The 19,805-nt window shown below is 38.5% G+C and overlaps 1 protein-coding gene and 1 non-coding gene across 3 annotated transcripts in view; both read left to right on the top strand.

Moving 5' to 3' along the window:
- Nucleotides 1–1,729: 1,729 nt before the first annotated feature.
- On the top strand, nucleotides 1,730–1,801 carry trnaa-ugc (transfer RNA alanine (anticodon UGC)). The gene has a single exon. It is a non-coding gene; the product is annotated as a tRNA-Ala (tRNA).
- Nucleotides 1,802–2,200: 399 nt separating this feature from the next.
- The window catches only part of ift172 (intraflagellar transport 172), a 45,728-nt gene continuing 28,123 nt past the window's right edge, over nucleotides 2,201–19,805 (top strand). For both annotated transcript variants that reach the window (XM_056363377.1, XM_056363376.1), the window contains exons 1-19: nucleotides 2,201–2,386; nucleotides 3,029–3,172; nucleotides 3,786–3,898; nucleotides 4,006–4,045; nucleotides 4,224–4,289; nucleotides 4,519–4,598; nucleotides 4,766–4,853; nucleotides 5,052–5,266; nucleotides 5,812–5,935; nucleotides 6,186–6,281; nucleotides 7,219–7,380; nucleotides 7,582–7,635; nucleotides 7,855–7,958; nucleotides 9,402–9,487; nucleotides 11,266–11,378; nucleotides 14,425–14,592; nucleotides 15,875–16,011; nucleotides 18,680–18,787; nucleotides 19,596–19,680. In XM_056363377.1, the coding sequence (XP_056219352.1) occupies nucleotides 2,348–2,386; nucleotides 3,029–3,172; nucleotides 3,786–3,898; nucleotides 4,006–4,045; nucleotides 4,224–4,289; nucleotides 4,519–4,598; nucleotides 4,766–4,853; nucleotides 5,052–5,266; nucleotides 5,812–5,935; nucleotides 6,186–6,281; nucleotides 7,219–7,380; nucleotides 7,582–7,635; nucleotides 7,855–7,958; nucleotides 9,402–9,487; nucleotides 11,266–11,378; nucleotides 14,425–14,592; nucleotides 15,875–16,011; nucleotides 18,680–18,787; nucleotides 19,596–19,680 (2,022 nt within the window). In that variant the 5' untranslated portion in view covers nucleotides 2,201–2,347. The remainder of the gene's footprint in view (nucleotides 2,387–3,028; nucleotides 3,173–3,785; nucleotides 3,899–4,005; nucleotides 4,046–4,223; nucleotides 4,290–4,518; nucleotides 4,599–4,765; nucleotides 4,854–5,051; nucleotides 5,267–5,811; nucleotides 5,936–6,185; nucleotides 6,282–7,218; nucleotides 7,381–7,581; nucleotides 7,636–7,854; nucleotides 7,959–9,401; nucleotides 9,488–11,265; nucleotides 11,379–14,424; nucleotides 14,593–15,874; nucleotides 16,012–18,679; nucleotides 18,788–19,595; nucleotides 19,681–19,805) is intronic.

The following is a 19,805-nucleotide window of genomic DNA, read 5'->3' as shown; positions in this document are numbered from 1 at the left end:
ATCCCAATTCTCTGTGCACATGAATATCCTATCTTCCTCTTAATGGGTCTTGCTTGTGTACTTGCTTCATTCTGAGTGTTTTTTTGGCCAGAATACCCACCTGCTCATTTCCCTCCACACCAACATCCTGTACATTAGGAATATGTCATTGATAATATCTGTCCTAAATGATCTGCCAGACCTACATTCTTGTAAGTGCTGAGCAGCTATCTGATGCAATGACGATGTTATTTATCTCCTTCTCCATCATCCACTGCAGGGTCAGTTATTTTCCAATAGCCCTGTGATATACTGAAACATAATCTGTTAGGTGTCCTTGAGTGCCTTGAAAGACACCTATTGATAAAATTATTATTCTATTATTTTATTTCATTTTTAAATTATTATTATTATTATTATTATTATTACTGTGTTAAGGTTAAGAAAATTGGCATTAATTTGTTTGCTTGAACATTGCTCAGTTGGTCAAGTTAAGTCAGGTGATGTTTAATTTATTCCTATAAAATGTTAGCTAAAGAAGACCCTTCTACGGGCTTGAGACAGAGTATGTTGTACATTGTCTGTTCTGCACATACAACCTTACATACACATAATTATTGCTTAACTGTCTATTTCAACATAGTTTAACAAAATATAAGAAGTGTCTTGTCCTTCTCTGTTCATCCCCATCACCTAGCTCAATGTATGTTAGCTGTTGTGAGGGTAAAGAGCAGTCGAATTATCAGATGTTTACATTTTTCAAACACAGCAATAAAAGTGACCTAAAGAACAGAAGCTGTTCTGTTGATCTACCAGTTTGCCACTGACTAGCTCCACATGAGAAGTTGATGATGGGGTAAAGTACCTTTTTCAGAGACAGCTTAACAGCAGCTTTTGAAGGAGTAAGGCAACTATTAGGCCCCAACTTAAGTGTCATGACTGTCTTTTAATTTTTCTTTGTCTGTTGATTTTATTTTGGTGATGAATTTACTGCCAACTATCTCTATCACAACAAGATTCTGTTCATGATTTTTTAATTTGTGTTGCCTTTGTTTTTGTTTGTCATTGTGTTTATCAGTCCAATATTACATCCTAAAGTCCCATTTTTCATCTCAAGCACAACACTTGTCTCTAAGCCTTAATAAATATCATAACGTCACATATACAAACTTCCTGCTCTTACATGTTATAGCTCCTCTGCAGATCTGTGTCAATATAAAGAGAAAATGATATAATGTTATACAGTTAGTGTTTGCAGCATATTCTATATTAGCTGCTTCATCGTTCACCTTGATAATCAGGAGATATATTTCAGTAATAAAAAATAACAATAAATAATAATTTGAATAATTAATCATTTTTAAATTAGAGGGAATCCATGTTCACCTTAAAATTTACTTTTATGATTAAGGTATCTTAATGGGTTTCAGATCTTAATGTCACCGTAAACTAATAATTAGTGAATTTGTTGAATATTTCAAATAAGTTTCGAGTTTCGTGTTCGTTAATGGACAAATAAAAGGATCTCTGGCTACAATACCCTGATTCCTTAATCTAAATTAAGGTGTTTGGTATTTATTAAACAATAAATTAATGATTGATTACGCTCCAAATCCAAGTTTAGTCAAATTATTATTATATTGTAGTTGTGGGTTATTGTGTGGGCCTATTTTACAGCATAAATAGATTCACAGAAACACATGGATGTATATAGAATAAAGAGATTACGTTTAACATTGCGAACAAGGAAGGGGATGTAGCTCAGTGGTAGAGCGCATGCTTTGCATGTATGAGGCCCCGGGTTCAATCCCCGGCATCTCCACGCTTTTGTGTCTCGAACCGAGAGAAAAAAATCTGGTCAGACCATCAAACAATTAATCAATAAATTACTAATGACTGTTGAAAAACCATACATTTAACACACATATAACATATAACACTAGTTTTGTGATTGTTCTTTATTATAGCATATAGTTAGCTAAACATAATATACAGTCTTATATTATAGGTTTGGAGACACTAAGCCTTTTAAAGACTGTGGTTGCAGATTTTGCACATAGATTTTAATCTAGACACATATATTAACGTTTCGCACATGAAAGCTATAAACCTATTACAACTTATTTGGCTAAAAAACATCTGTGAAACAAACAGACTCGCTCGTATATCCCACAACTGTGAACGCACCATACGTCCCCCCTCCCCGGCGGTAACTAAGGAGATCACAGTTATGTTTACTACAAAGATGTCCTCCCTGCTAGCCGCTAGCTTGGACCTGGTCCGCAAAATGACCAAATTCTAAATATTCCACCGTATCTCAGCTCTAATAACATTATTCCCAGTACATGCTTCCTGAACACTTACGACAATGCAACTGAAGCATTTAAGAACACTTTTAACCCCCCAGGTAAGTTCAGTGACAAGTTAGCTAACGTTAGCTGGTGCTGGATGAGCAGCATCAGTTGAAATCATGACTCGAAAGCTGTAACGAAACACAAATTTGCTCTTGTCAAATCGGGATTGTAATTGATTTCAGTGATACGTGTGTAATTGGTAATAAATACAGATTTTTACAGTTACCTTACTTTGCTCGCTAGCACTGAGGTGGCTTACATGGCCAAAGTTATGCTTAGCTGTCGTTGTCTCCGTACACATATCATCAGCTGTAACAATTAAAACAGTTACATCTCCAATGGAGTTTAGTGTGAGCTATGGTGGTAACAGAATATAACGAACGTGTCTGGACAGAATGTATCTGCATTGGCCAGGATTATGAAACAAGGGGCCCTGGGCACAAACATTTGACGCCCCCTTCCCCTCAATTTTGTCATTTTGTGTAACTGAGTAGCCATGTTAAGTGTTTCTGTGGTAGTTTGGAGTCTCTTTGCGGTCAAAAGTTGTGTATATTTATGGTCGTTTTGTTTCAACAGAAACAGGGGCTCTGGCCCAGGGCTCCTCTGACCCCTTCAGCCCTTGGGCCTGCCCAATAATCCGCTGAGGGTATTGGCTAATCATGATTTATAACTGTTTGTCTTCTTTGCCTTCATAGGAGGGTGCTGCCAAAGTGACATGCATGGCCTGGGCACAGAACAACACCAAGTTCGCCGTTTGTACTGTTGACAGGGTGGTGCTACTCTATGATGAGCAGGGAGAGAGGAGAGACAAGTTCTCCACCAAACCCCTGGACTCCAAGGTGAAACATTAGGATGCATCATGTTTGTCTACTACAAACACCACTGAAACATCTGCAGAATCACATTATGAAGCATGAAGTGGTATTGCCTTTGTGATGTGATCCGATGTGATGTGTGTTTTTGAAATCAGCCTCGTACACTTCTGATATGACGGATATGATTTACTGTGAAACAAAAATGTGAGCACTGAATGATTTTTTAATTGATCCCCTTACAGTACAGTATTAGAGCTGTTATGATCAGCCGACTAATCAGTTAGTTGACAAAAAAAAATCTGCAACGATTTTGATAATCAATTGATATTTCCCGGCATCTTTCAAAGCAAAAATGCCAAAGATTTGCTATTTCCACCATCTCAGATTTGAGAATTTGCTGTTTTTCTTTGTCTTATATGTCAGTTAATGAGACATCTTTTCGTTAACTGTACTTAAAATAACTTTCTATAACTGTATTGAAATCAGCTGGGTGATTACAGAAATTATTCCTTTACCCAGTTTTCTCTAGTGGAAACAAAACTAGTGAATTTACCCATTCCTTATTGTACACATTCAGTTTATGAGATTTTTTTGCCTGCTTTTGTAATGATAATATCCACATGTAATCTTTTGTCAGTATGGAAAACAAAGCTATGTTGTCAATGACATGGTGTTTTCACCGGACTCCACCAAAATCGCCATCGGCCAGTCTGACAACATCATCTTCGTCTACAGAATCGGAGAGGACTGGTAATTTCCTTTGGATTATAATACTTAACATAGTGAACCTGATTTTGGTTTTTTAATGTATGTCGATGCAGGAAAACAAATTTTTTATGAGTTATCTTCTCTCCTAGGGGGGACAAGAAAGCCATTTGCAACAAATTTGTTCAGACAGTAAGTACACATACATATTTTGTTCAGGCAGTGAAGCGCACAATTAAAGAGGCAGTAACTTATCAAATATGGTCATATATTATCATATATTGTCAGTCAACCATTTATTAAAAATATATAATGTCCTATATTAGGCTGGTGATGCCCTGATCATGTCATTTTATCCAACGAATTGCAGAGTGCTGTGACTTGCCTGCTTTGGCCTGCAGAACATGCAATTGTTTATGGATTAGTTGATGGCAAGGTAAGGTACATTTACACTTAACATACAGTTTGTTCATGTATAATTATTAATAGTAGTATTATGCAAGTATCAGGAGTAGCAGACAGGCTATGTCAGAGGTGTTTTCACTCCATCATGTTACATGTTTTGGCTTAGCATCAAAATAACATTTGTATTTCTTGTTTTTATTCTGTTAAATGGAAATAACTCTTATTTTGTATTATTTCTGATTTTCTGACTCATTTCATAGGTCCGTCTTGCCAACACTCAGACAAACAAGTCCTCAACCATCTACGGCACAGAGTCCTGTGTTGTCTCCCTGGCATCCAAGTAAATATATGATACATATTCATATGTAGCTACGACCAGCAAGTATAAGGCAAAACATCTGAGGAAAAAAATGCATCTGATTTGACAAATTTATTCTGTAATTATTACTTTTCTTTCTTGTGGTGCGGTCATTGAGTGTTATTTTTAACACCTCTGTGCTGTGTCAGTGTCTCTGGTAAAGGCATCCTGTCTGGACACGCTGATGGGACAGTTGTGCGTTACTTCTTTGATGACGAAGGCTCAGGGGAGTCTCAGGTAAACCACAGTCTCACACATCCTCACACACATCCCCTATCCTTCATTATCTGTCATATCACACACTAGATATATACTTGCCATCGTTTGTATATTTCTCTGTCTTCCAGTTTAAATCTTAGATCTTGTCCTATATTCCTTTTGCATTTTTTTTCATAAAACAAACACCCACTAACTCGCTGCCACATTCTGACAAAGGGGAAGCTGTTGAATCATCCGTGCCCGCCCTACGCGCTGGCCTGGGGTGCAAACAGCATCATGGTGGGCGGCTGCGACAAGAAGGTGGTAGCCTACGGCAGGGAGGGTCACATCCTGCAGACCTTTGACTACACCCGCGAGCGGACAGAGCGGGAGTTCACCGTGGCTGCTACCAGCCCCAGCGGGCAGTCTGTCGTGTTCGGCAGCTATGATCGGTCAGTGTGTCGTCTGTACTGTAACCGCTGTCATCTCAAAGCGACAATGCAGGGACCAGTTACAGTATATGAGACTCATATTTGCATCATGGGCTAGTCCAAATTGATATGAGATGATATGATGCGGTTTCATGTTTTTTTGTCAAATTAGCCAATCTATATGGGAAGCTCTTAATCATAACTGACTCTAATTCCACTCAGAAGTGCATGAATGTTACTAATAGCAATAGATTTTAGCTGCATCCTGATAATGAAATATTCTTCTGGCAAAACACTGAATACTTAAAAAATGATATAGAATTATTCTAATATAAACTAAATGTTATAAATACTGGCAGAAAACACCAGTGTTGACACATGCCTAGCATCTGAAGGGTGCTATCTGAACATGAGTAAATCCATTAATTAAACTGTTTATTCTTGACCTCGACAGAAGTATGTGTGAAAACATAATCCCAACTCAAAGGTCCACTAATTTTTTTCAGCTTCATCACACAGCCCTCAAATATCAAGTGGTTGTTATCTGTTTGTCGTGGGTCATGCAGGCTGCGGGTGTTTAACTGGGCTCCGAGGAGAGGTGTGTGGGACGAAGCCAAACCTAAAGAGATTGTCAACCTCTACACCATCACCAGCTTGGCCTGGAAGAAAGACGGATCACGCCTCTGTGCGGTAAATATATTCTCAATCACATTTTTTTAACCCATGGTGTGACTTTTTCCTGTTAGTATGCCTCTTGTTCTGCTCTTAGACTGATGTTACTCTTACATTAAAAATATCACTCTGGCATTGAAATCCTGCATCTTTATGAATCCTCTGCTGTTACCATCACATAATTAGAAACAACCTTAAAACACAAAGCAAATGTAAAAGAGTGAATAGTGAGTTTTTATGTGTTTATTTATTGTGTGTGTGTTGACAGGGAACACTGTGTGGAGGAGTGGAACTTTTCGATTGCTGCCTGCGACGGGCCATTTATAAGAACAAGTTCGAGATGACCTACGTTGGCCTGAGCCAGGTAGAGACAGTCAGCCAACAGGAAAAAACATGGAAGATTCATTACTTGTGTGCAGTTTTTGTAACTGCATAAAAATAGGCACAGAAAAGAGAGAACAAAGCACTAAATAAGAAATTCCAGCCCTCACTTTGGTCTGCGCCTCGTGCCAATTAAGAGATGAAATTGAATTTAACCCAGTCGATTGTGCAACACCAGTAATTTGGATTTGATTAATTCAACTGCGAAAAGAAGCCTGTATCTGAATTTTATATATAAATAAGGGAGAACAGAACTGAAGGTTCTGGAAACAATCATCCAGCTTTTGTTTTCTCATTAACTGGTGAATTACATAAAAAAGAAAATTGAAGGGTTGACCAAATAATCAGAATGAAAATGAGCGATACATGTTACATTGTACAGTAAATCTTAGAAACTGGGAGAAAAATAACTTATGAGTTGTGGCAATCACTAGTCTTTGGTACAAACTGGCAAAGAATAAAATAACACTAGAAACTGAACTGATAGAAATGCATGAAAGAAGCCAGGGGACTATTTTTATTCAAAATTCAACCATGGATTTTCTGATTAACAAGATTACTCAGTTAAATGTAATTAAAACATGAAATCATGCTGTCATCGGTTTGACAAAATAAATAATACAAATAAATACAAATTAAAATTGATGAGCTTGTGATTGAGAAATTAATTCAAGCAATTAATAAGACGGAATTACATTTCTCAATCAAGAGTTCATGAGCAACATTTTCTCTCTTAAAGAACTTACAATTGATTGAGTCTGTTGGGTGTTACAGCTGATTTTCCACCAGACTGAATTAACTGACAGGTGAAATTTTAGATACACCCTTAAAATTCATTAAATACATATGAAAATAAATTTTCAATGTTTTCTTCTACCTCTTCCTCTTTCTGTCTTCACCTGCCGCACACTCTCCTCCAGGTGATAGTGAGGAACCTCTCTACAGGAACTCGGGTGGTGCTGAAGTCCTACTATGGTTATGAGATAGAGGAAGTCAAGATCATGGGAAAAGATCGCTTCCTGGTGGCTCACACCTCCGATACTCTCCTGCTGGGCGACCTGCTGACAAATAAACTGAGTGAGGTATGACTTTTAGGACTGTTTACTATTTGATGATGAATGGCACAAATGAAATCCATTCACCCGTGTCCCCATCTGTCCTGTTCTCATGGTTCTCAATAAATGAAGGCAGAATGTTCACTCTGTATAAATGTGTAATTCACAGTGAGTGAGTGAGTGAGTGACTCTAACATTTGAATCAAAATGTTGATTTTGCTCTTTCAGGTGCCGTGGCCCGGCTCTGGGGGAAATGAAAAGTTCTTCTTTGAGAATGAAACTGTGAGTACACGCAGTGCAAAGATTTGTGAAGAGCTGGTGTGACACAGGTTTTCACTGATATTGCCAATAGGTACAAAAAGGTCTGTTGTTTAGTAGAACCTAGCTGCCTCGCGCATAGAGGTTATGCCTCAGGTCCTGTCACTTCTTGTGCTCTACCCTTCCACTACCCCTGTTCACTTGTATACCTCTGTGTTTCATCTGAATGCATTTTGTTTTCAGGTGTGCATGATTTTTAATGCCGGAGAGCTGAGTCTGGTGGAGTACAGTAACAACGAAATCCTGGGATCAGTCAGAACTGAATTTATGAATCCTCATCTCATTAGGTAGGTCCAGCTACACATTATTACTGGCAGGTTTCTCTGATTTCAAGGAACAAACATAAATTAGTCTTATTTGGTGTCGCACCATCTAAACAATCATAGGTACAGCATGTTGGTCCTCTGCAGTTACTGCTGTTAGATCCTGTTCAGATGTAAAGACCCTCTCCCCCCTACAGATTCTTATTCTCAGAGAAGACAAGATCTCTCTCCAAAGGTCCGCTCTGAAATTCTGTGTAATTTGGCAGAAATTCTTGACATTTGTAGGAAAAATGGAAGCGGAGGATATAACCACGTAATATTTATATTTCTTCTCTTTGGTAGTCGTTGAGAATTACTGACTTTAATTCAGTGGCGCAGGTCTGGTGGGTGGGTGGGTAGGCGGATGGGCTGTGCAGCTACTTGGTATTGGATTGGATACAATGTTCTGTTTGTATTTTCTTGTCACAATGTGAAATATTCCAATGTACAAATCAGCCATTTTATCTGTCTAAATTACAAGTTTGGGTTTAGCAGTGAGTTGAGGTACAATTTCATAATACAGCTTCATGACTGAAGTGACAGTTTTGCATTTTAACACAGTGAAAATAAGTACATGTATATACCAATTGTGAGTTGTTCAATCATGCTTTATAATAACAACAATAATAATAATGGTAATGATAATAAACTTTATTTCTAGAGCACTTTTCATACAAGAGAATGTAGCTGAAAGTGCTTTACAATAAAAAACGAAAGACAATGAAATAAGGGTGAATGATGATAAAAGATGATAAAATATGTAAATGAAAATAAAAACAGACCTTATCTTTCTGACACCAGGTCTGTTTTCAGCTCTAAAACAACTGGAAGGAGACTGTGGGAAATTTTTTTAATAAATAAATTCAAGTCCCTTTTACTCTTCCTCTGTATGATTAATCTTTTTTAAGCGAAGGGTAAACACATAAAAATTGCAAATTAGTAATCAAATACAATCTCTGGTAACATTGATGTCTCTGGTCAGTCTTTGATCACTCTTAATCAACTGTGCGTTTCCAGCTCTGTCCATTAGATGACTCTGTTGAGCTGTGCAGAAATCCCTGGTACCATTACAGGCTGATACTCAGCACACGTCCATGTTAATGTTTCAGACCTGACTAAAGTGTCAGGACTGACAGTCCCATAGTGATTGACTGACTGGTTGTTGAGGTGAGCAGGTTTCAGGACACTCTGACAGCTCCTTGCCACTGTAGCATGGCAACATCATGATCAGGTGCATCCTGGGATTTCAAGTATGATGAACAGCAGATGAAGCCAATTATGCTGAGCTGATGCTGGATTTAACATAAACGTGTTTAATCATCAATGAACTCCCTAACCGATGGTAGTTTACTAAAAGTATGTATATGTGTGTCTGTGTTTGTTTGTTTGTGTGTGTGTGTTTGTTTGTTTGTTTGTTTGTGTGTCTAGTGTCCGACTAAATGAGAGAAAGCAGAGAGGAGTTGAGGACAACAAAAAGCTCGCTTATCTGATTGACATAAAGACCATCGCTGTTGGTAAGTATGCAGGAGACCACACTCAGGAGTTATTAGTATCATTTCAACCTAACACAAGCAAAAAAAAACACACAAACTAAAGAATATTTTTTGGTATCCAGCACCTCTTAACAAGGTTTTTTAGCCACTGATGTGATTTTAAATTCTGACTCAGCACCTTGATTAAGGTTTCACACCCTCTCCTTTTAAACAAAAACGGCAAATTTTTAATAATTTGTGCTGATATTTAATATCTTATTAATTATTCTCTGGAAAACAGTTAAAAACAAAGTGTTTGTTTTTAAATATTCAATGTAAAGTCTTTTTAGTAGACGTTTGCTGTGATCCATACTAGCTATTGTGGCTACTGTTCAGTGTTTAAGACTAGTGACTAGTGGTTTTACTGCTTTATGTCACACATGCATATTTACAGTAAAGGATAGTGATGTTGTTTTATATTTTTCTTATTGTAAAGAAAAGTGTCTTTATTGTCCCTTATAGGGACATTGCTTTGCAGTGAGGCACATACAAAGACAAACATACAAAGACACACATAGCACCCACACTTATGGACATCAATAGACATAATGGACAGAGCGATATGTAAGAGTTCATTCGTCAAGGTTAAATAGGCAGTGTGTGAAAATAAGCCATCTCCATCCTGCCATTTAACAACTGAATAGCAGATGGAAAACGTATTTTTATCTCTTGGTCCTTATCACGGGCACCTATGGCCTGAGGGTAACAGTTCAGACTCTGTCCGAAGAGGGTGATCTTGGCACTCCAGAAGGGAAGTAGCCTTATGGATCACCTGTCTGTTATAGAGGTTTGTAAGCAGGGTTTGACTCCTCCCTGAAATCTTGCTAGCCACTCAGATGTTCCTCACACAAGAGTAAACAGTGCATTTGTTATCAGTGGTAGATTAATATATATTTGGAGCTGTGATAAGTGTTTAGAGCAGCAGGGTGGCATCTGTGGGAATGAGTGAAAACTGTTTCCTTGTTCATGGTAATGAAGGAACATGTCACCCGGTTCAACAGTGAGGCTCATTGATGTGTTGTTCAGGCTTTGGATCCTTTTTCTGACACTAAGAAAAACTGTGTTTCTGTATTGCAGTCATATCCTTTAATGCAGCTGTAAGTTGTGAATGTGCAACAACAACATCTTTGTGAAGGGAATTTCAGAGCAAAAATTCTCAGTATTTGACTAAGAAATAGTGAGTCATCACTTTTCGATCGACAACCCTGACGACTCTTTCAGATTAAGATGCTCATTTTTGCGGCATTCGGCTGTGAAATGCATTTGGAGAACAGTTTCAACCTACAGCTTTTGTTAGTTGAGATAGGACATCTAAACATTGTTGGACGATGATGATCATTATGTCATTATTAGGTTTTTCTTTCCACAAATCTTTTAGTATATCTTGTTTTACACAGGAATTTATCCAGAGAGCAAGTTTTCACAAAGGTCAAGCCACAATATTAAACTTGTACACTAATTGGAGTTTATAATCATTTAAACTGTATCATTTCCATCCAAGTGGACCACACTGAGTGGACCATATCCCATTTTAATTAAAAAGACACTCTCATATCAGACTAATACCAACTTGATCCTAGTGCAGATGAGTTTTTAAAGTCGAGAAACTGTTCACTCTGCGTATGAGAATCATGGATAATTACAAACGACAAGTTGATTTCTAACATAGAATAAAAAGCCAATTTAAGTCAGATACATTGTCGCACTGTCAGTCTGACAGCTGCTCAGTTAACCCATCGTTTCCTCTCCGACCCCCACAGTGGACCTGGCCGGAGGCTACAATCTGGGAACCATCAGCCACGACTCCAAGATTGACTGGCTGGAGCTCAATGAAACCGGACGCAAACTGCTGTTTAGGGACAAGAAACTGCGGGTGAGAATGAAACCTCAGCACCCTGAGGCGCTGAAAGAGGGGAAACAATGGCAGAGATCCCTGAAGGCAGAGCAATGATGATGATCAGGAAAGTAGGAAAATCTGTCCTCGGATGGGGGGGGGTGTGTGAAGTTATAGTTATAGTTATAGTCCATCACCCAAAACAGGCCCTGTGGATGTCTGTGTGGAACCATCTTGGTCATCAGGGTGGTGTGATGGTGGGTCACAATAAATAAGGAAGCCCTTTGGCAAATGGGAGCACCATAAATTAACCAGGAATAATAAGCATAAATGTTTTTTTCTTCTTTCTTATCCTGTTAATTGTGTAATTTAACCCCTTCTAAGTATGTCTCTAGTGTGTTTTCTGTATGGACAAAACAAACTGATGAAAAGTGGACGTGGCTTTTAGTGAAATAAATACATTTTCAGGGCATTCAGAATTTCAAAAATCAAAACATCCAAATTCATATTATTTTTCTTCTTTTCTAAAAGTAGTCCATCTAACTCATTCACAACTCATACATAAGATTTCAATAGGTTTTTTTTCAGCTTGTTATTATGTGTGTGCTAAACACTTGGTTGAATAGCGAAACATGCAAATTACCTGCATTTATTCATTGTTCTTAAAAATGATCAAATACAGAAATTAGAAATAACATTATATTTATAGTAGTGAACAAAGTATTTACCAGCTGTCTGGTCAAATGTGTCTTTTGCTCATAGTAACTGATGAACATTTGGATTTTGTTTTATGGTGATCTTCCTCACCTAATTCTTAGATGAATTTGTATAAATTCCTTTTTAATTTATTTTTCCTACTTTATTACAGAAACAAAAGACATTTAGAAAAGGTAGAAATGTTGTGCCAGTTATATATGTATGAGGAGCTGTGTGTGCGGGGTGAGAGTGGCGGGGAGCTGCTGTCAGTTGTTGCCTGCGGTGATGAAACAGTTTGATGTCTGAGCCTAGGGGCAGAGACATGGAGAGCTCTGGTAATTGGGAATCCTTCAGTGGTGTCAAACTTTTTGCTGCTCTTGTATGACACACAGTGACATTTTCAGTCACTTAGTCATTTTTTTTATTTGAAAATTTGTATTTTGTTCAGGAACAAATGTAGTTTTTTTTCTTTAGTATGTACAAAATGAACTCTAGTTGGAGAGTTAGTGAAATATATCTGTATGTGCACCACTGACTATAAAAAGAAGGAGAATGAGAAGGAATTTGAAACTTTGCTGGGAATTAGAACCAAGAATACAGATTGAGTGCTGTGATTCAAAACCTTTTTGTAGAAACCACCGTATATTCTTATCATGTCACTGCTAACGAAAAGCTTTCAAGTACATTGTACCTTTACTTCAGGACTGTTGGTGCATGAAAATTGGATTTGCAACTGGATAAAAATATAATTCAATGTAAATCAATCAATCAATGACAATCTGAGAAAACTTTGACTATTTCATCTTGTTTCTAAAGTTGTATAGCAAAATGTTTCTTTAATTTAAACTTGAACTTATCAACAGGCTGCTCATCCTCACTGCAGTAAAACTTGGCCAGCTGAGCTCCAGGGTGAAACTATACTCAGAGCATTATTAAAAATGGTGGTAGTGGTGAGGGGTGAGGGATATTAAGGTAGCTGATTACAACAGCAGGTGGTCTCTCTCTCTCTCGCTCTCTCTCACACACACACACACACACACACACACACACACACACACACACACACACACTAAGGGCTACAGGAGCCACTGTCATTTGTCAAATCTACATAAGCTCAGCTCATCAGGGGTGTTCACTTGGCACTGGTGGAAATGAATCAGCTTTCTTCAAGACAAAGGAGTTTAACTGAGCTGATGAACTGATTTTAATGTTACAGGACAGAGAACTGGGAAAAAAAGACAATCACAGTGTTTACCAAATCTGTCTCACTCATAGTCTCACAAACAGAATCTGCCTTGTTTCTTTTGGCAACATTTCTCTCTAAAGAATCATTCCATCCCAGCATATCACAACACAAAGCTGGAGCAATCAGTTGATTAGCTTAGTTTAGCATAAACACTTACAGTATCTTCAAGTCTTAAAAAGCCTTAAAAATCACTGAATTCAGTTTCAAGTCTTAAATTTAACTTGCAAAAGTCTTAAATATTTTCTTCTGCTTGCTGTAGGCAGTAATATTAGTTAAAAAATGTTTCTGTTTGTGATAGTCAGGGAGACATTATACACTTTTTAATTGAAAGTGTGATGTTTTGATAGTGAATTGTGCTGCAGGAGGCTGATCAAATCCCCCATCAGACCTGTAGAAAACACTGACGCTACTGGTAGCCACAGTAGCGAGGAAGCTAATTGTCTCATAATGGGTTAAAGGAGCTATTTATAAGTTTAGCTATTGCTACATAGTCAACTTCAGCATTAACAGCTGTTTACTTACCAGTGTAGAAGGAACAATGCGAGTTCAGCATCAAAATTCATTCCTTTACTCTCCAGCGGTGGAAAACACGACAATATTAACTCTTGTCTCTATCACGTCTTTTCTTCTAATTAAGTTAGCTTGCTACCCAACTAGCCCCAGTCCGTCTCCGCCTTGAAGACGTAGCTGCTCAGAGGACGTATTATAACTGCTTGTGTTGTAAAAACGATGGGTGAAGCTTTTGTCAAGTGACAATCACCACCACCCGCCCTTGGCAGAAAATCACATTTGGCAGCAGAGAAAACTTACAGAACGCTCCTTTAAGTGTCAATTTTAGCAAAACTTCAATTAATTTAATTAATCATTTTAATTATCTAATCCATGTATCCATGTTATGCCTTATCTGGAACCAGGTTGCATTGATGTAATTAATGATATCATTAATAATTATTCTTATAAGCTGCTGAGGAGTAATTTAAAAAAGGACATGATAATAAATCATTCCAGGTCAAATAATTGTGTTTCCCAAGATGTTGAACTATCCATTTAACACTGTATGTACGTTGCCTTTGATAATGTCAGACCATCGGGGATGATGAAATTAAGAATCTCTGTATCTCCCATCTACTCTTTCCTCCTCAGCTCCATCTGTACGACATAGAGACGGGAGTGAAGACCACAGTGCTGAGTTTCTGCTCCTATGTCCAGTGGGTGCCCGGCAGTGATGTGGTGGTCGCCCAAAACAGAGGAAACCTCTGCATTTGGTACAGTATCGACAGCCCAGAGAGCGTCACCATGTTCCCGATCAAGGTGAGAGTTTGTCCTCAGTGTATGTCTGAGTGGAGAAAATGACAATTTCTCTATAAGGTTATATAAGTTTATGACTTCACAATTAAACGGGGCTGATATTTGCTTTTGTCATCCTTGTTATCTTTTCACTCCACACCCTCAGTTTAAATAGGGGTGCTGTTGGTGTTAATGTTAATCTCTGCACTGACCCTAATGTTTAACAAAGTTTGCTGGTAATATTATATTTTTTTTTAATAGTTTCCAGTTTTTATACCCACACCACGTTTTCCTTTTACTTTCCTCAAGCTTTGTGGCTCTGTGCTCAGTGTGAAGCCAACTGAGCAAGTGTTTTTTGTGCTGCTGTCCTGGGGCAGTTAGTCGCCCTGGGCAGGCACAAGTTTTGGAAACTTGCTTGTGTTCTCATCAATAATAAAAACCAGGCAGAGCAAGCTCTTGCATGGTCACAGTTGGATACATTTTTATGTTTGGGAAGTTCATCAATAATGCTTAGCAACAGTCCAGTACCAGTCCAGTTGTGGGACTATTTGTGCTGTCGTAGCCAAATAAATGATAAAATGAACAAACAAATCATAATCTGTCGTCTTCAGTACTTTGCCTGTGGCCTCGTACCTATGACCGAATCACAGCCGTGCTGATATTCAGTTCAGCATCACTCCCTCTCATGTGAATTTTATATATATATACGTATGTATATATTATAATATGAATAATATTAATATTACAATATTAAACAATGATAATAATAATAATGATAAGCTTTATTTATATAGCACCTTTCAAAAAAGTTACAAAGTGCTGTACAAGACAATATAAAATTGAGGACAAATAATAAAAAAGAAATTATAAAATAGATAGATTAAAAACAAGTTTAAAGGTTCTACAATGTTTGGGAGGAGATATAAGAGAAAAAGTGCGACAATGAAGTAAAGTAAAAATGAGATGGAACAAATATCTAAAATGATAGCATCAGCAGCTGCATCATCACTGTGTAAGTAGTATTTTGCTGATTAGTTATATCTTTAGCAGCGCATCATATTGTATTAGCTGATCAGATTTTTTGTATCTAAAATCTTTATCTGTAAGTAATATATTATATATTATTATTTAATATTACCCACTCAAGTGTAGTGGAATATAAATATAAAATAGCATAAAATTGAATATTTAAATACCTCAAATATGTACTAAAGTACAGCACTTGAGTAAAGACTTCACCGTGCCAAAATCCCTCTGTCTAGTTCAGGTAAATACTTCAGGTAATAACTTCACCTGTCTTTGTCAGGGAGACATTGTGAATCTAGAGAGAGTTGATGGAAAGACGGATGTGATCGTGACGGAGGGCGTCAACACGGTGACGTACATGCTGGATGAAGGCCTCATCGAGTTTGGTACTGCTATTGATGATGGAGACCATGACAGGTAACAGATGTGACCCAATCACTTTGATTATCATCTAATGTGATTAATGTGAAAACAGTTTGAATGACTGTCCGTCCTTCCATGCACTTGCTGCTTGAGTTGCAGCAGCAGCAGGGTGAGCAGAGCAGGCCAGATGTCCTTTTATCCGGCAGCTTCCTGCAACTCCTCTTCACGGTTTCCTAAGCACTCCCAGGCCAGCTGGGAGACATAATCCATCCCTTCAGCGTGTCGTGATTTTAACGCCTCCTTATCAGAAGCCTAAGCTGTTATAACTGACCTCTTTCATTTTGGAGGAGCAGCAGCTGAACTCTTCACTCGAACTGAGCTCGGTCAGAGAAAGTGAGGCCCGGTACCTTTTCACAGGATTTTGGTTGCTTGTATCTTTCTGATGTCTGTCTTTCTGATAAGAGAGCAGACATGCAGTAGGTAGGACAGGGAATCTAAATCCATTTTTTAGTTTCCTTAAAAAGGCATTAAAGGGTATTAAAAAAATAGCCATAAATTAAATTTACAAAAGTATTGAATATTTTCTCTTGCCCTCTGATGTCATGAGATGTTACATGTCTATAAACTAACTATGAAGGAGACAGTTCAATCCCAGTCACAATCAGTTTTGTGATGTCGGGAAGTAGCGTGGGATCATAGAAGTAATTTGGATTCCTTCAGTGTCAGTCGTCCGGGAGGTTTTTACTGGGAGCTGAAATATCCACAGAGGTCTGCTCTCCAAAACAAACAGACCAGGTGATTATAACAGGTGAAAACACGGAGTAAAGCAGTTTCACGTTAATAGTCGGTGATTCTCTGACGTTGTTCAGAGGACACAGTTTGTCTCGGAGGAGCTGTGAACACAGCCGTCTAACATTTACTCAGCTGTTTTCTCTGATAACTTAAGATCCAGATGTCATCTGACAGATTATGATCAGATGTAGGATTGAAATCTGTCATCTGCTTAAAATATATAGTTGAAAAACAACCAAGGTGTGAAAAATGTATTTTAAAAATATGGCTTAAAACTGGATGAAAGTCAATTTTTACGCTTCTGGCAGGCAACAGTATAGACATAAGGGATATGATGTCATTGACAGGCGACCAAATGAAATGGACTGTTACATGATTAAAATCATGTATGTCTCTATTGCAGAAAAGATTTGGGGATAATGCCAGTACACAAGATGTTTTTAGACATTTTAATGTGGAAAAGTGAATATTATAACTTTAAATTGAATTTAAGGTGGATTGTTTTAATACTGCATCGTGCACACAGGAAACAGTTCAGTCCTCCAAACTTTACTGCTGCAGCAGCCAGGTAGGTCATCAACTCATCACCAGCATGTGTTGATTTTAGCATAAATGTAAATGTAGTGGAATAATGATAATTTCATTTGATTCATCTATCCATCCAGCCACTTATTTATAGGTCCAGGTTGCATTGATTTGATTAATTTTCTCATTAGGAACTCTTGTTATATGCTGCAGGGAAGTACTGAAAAATGTGATATAATAATTCTAGGCCATATGGTCCCTGCTGATTTTCCAACATGCAGTCATACTTTGGGTGGTATGTTGGTGACACAGGTATTAAATTGCATTCTCTGTGGTATTAAAAAGGTCTTAGAAAGTCTTAGATTTAACTCGCTGCAGAAACCCTGTGAGAGGACAAAGACAGACTGAACTGTCTCTTCACCACCATGATAATAAGATACGAAGACACCCAAACCTTTCCACTTGAGGTACCTGCCTCCCCTTCACCTCACAGTTTATGGGAAAGTCACTTGGTGAAATTTCTGGGCGGCTTTTCCAAGAAACTTTTAACACAAATTCACTGCTTTGACCACTTTGTCCTCACTCTGTGGCTCCACCTCTCTGTTGGGATCCAATTATTTCACAGGGATTTGTTCGCTTGCTTTCATCATTTCATTTTATCCAGTGATCATCTTAGCTGAAGGATATCTAAACCACCTTAGCTGTGCTAGTTATCTCTCTACTGTCATTGCAAATCTGTGTCATCAAGGCCATGTCTAAGGCTCTGTGATTGACAGCTAGGTCCTTATAAATCTATCCAATCTGTGGATTCAACACCAGAAGCTTCTGTAATCTCCTTTACTTGTGTTGTGTCTCCTGGTCACATTGGAAAAAGAGCCCCGGTCCCTCTTGAGGAAGTTGGAAATTTACTCTCTGACCCTCCTCAAAAGTAGATTAGTGTGTCAGGTTGAAGACTCCTCCTACAATCCTTCTCTGGTCATCTGTCTGAACCTCTGCACCCTCCCTCCTGACTTGCTGGATATCTGTTCAGATGTGTAGAAGAAGATGACAGTGCCTCAACAACACTCCACTCTGATCTCCATAACACCACGTAAACCCTGCTACTGACTGAATATCTTATAGCTTGTGGTTTGCCCAAAGGAACTGAGGCAGAGCAGATGTGAGCCGACACTGCAGCTTGGACCCGGGTCTGTTTAATCAATGCACAACTCACTGCTGCTGCTGTAGTCGTCTGTTCTGTCCCATCATGCGTCATGGACTGTCTTGCCATCTGACTCAGCTGCACCGCTTGTTTGTTTATAAGTGTGTGTGTGTGTGTGTGTGTGTGTGTGTGTGTGTGTGTGTGTGTGTTGTGTGTGTGTGTGTGTGTGTGTGTGTGTGTGTGTGTGTGTGTGTGTATTTACAGAGCCACGGCATTCCTCGAGACTCTGGAGATGTCACCAGAGACTGAAGCCATGTGGAAGACGCTCAGCAAGCTGGCTCTGGAGGCACGCCAGCTGCACATTGCAGAAAGGTCAACAAGACACACACACACACACACACACACACACTCACACAAAGGTCTTTCAAACTGCTGTTTGTGCCTCTGAACTAATTACATTCTGTATCAGTCGTCACTGTAACAGAGACTTATCTCCGAGACCGGAGAGAATGGAGACAACAAGGGCACCTTCGTCACCTGGAATGAAACACACACACACACACACACACACACACATACACACATAGCAGATGGCTGCGTCCCTGCCTGACCTCCTCCTCTAACTTCATTAATCATCAGACAGTTTTTAAAAAATTTCTATCATAAGCATTTTCTCTCTCTCTCTCTCCCTCTCTCCATCTTTATTTCCCTCTGTTTTGAGAAACTTTTCAAATTTGAATTCTGTGTCATTAATAATGCATATCCTGTTCGTTAGGCATCAGCTTGATTTGCATAAATCATGAAATCGGGGAGAGAAATGGTTTTGTCTGGAGTGGGTAATGTTAATGAGGGAGGGAAGTGATGTTAATGAGGGCAGGAAGCAAGAAAGAGTTAGACAGAGGGAGTTTTTTAACTTTTCTTTTTTCTTTCATGACTCGTTCATTAATCTGATGCAACTGTTCAGAGAGAGTTGGCAATAAAGTGGCCAAATGCTAAGATGTGCCTTTTCATTTCAGCCCCTCAGACTGCTGCAAATCCAAAAGCTAATTAGACAAAAGCTCTCATTTATCTCAGTTCATTAAGCAAACAGTTTTTCGGAGCTTTGACCAGCCAGTTTTACCTTCAAGCTTCACTGTGATGAACACTTCCTTCATGGTTTTCTTCCTCTGTTATGTTGTAGGTGTTTTGCTGCGTTGGGTGACGTCTCCACTGTTCGTTTCCTGCACCAAACGAACCAGATTGCCGACAAAGTGTCCAATGAGATGGTGCGTTTCACATCTCTACACTCACCAAATACGCTGCTGCACAAAAGACAGAAGGGCTTAGAGGTTGATACTGATTAATAATCTACACTGATATTCAATTGCTTTAAATGTGACCATTTTCACAC

This window comes from Seriola aureovittata, chromosome 19, assembly GCF_021018895.1.
Source record: "Seriola aureovittata isolate HTS-2021-v1 ecotype China chromosome 19, ASM2101889v1, whole genome shotgun sequence".
NCBI classification, from domain to species: domain Eukaryota; kingdom Metazoa; phylum Chordata; class Actinopteri; order Carangiformes; family Carangidae; genus Seriola; species Seriola aureovittata.
Note: the sequence above shows the minus strand (reverse complement) of the source record. Positions and strands in the feature narration are given on the sequence as shown.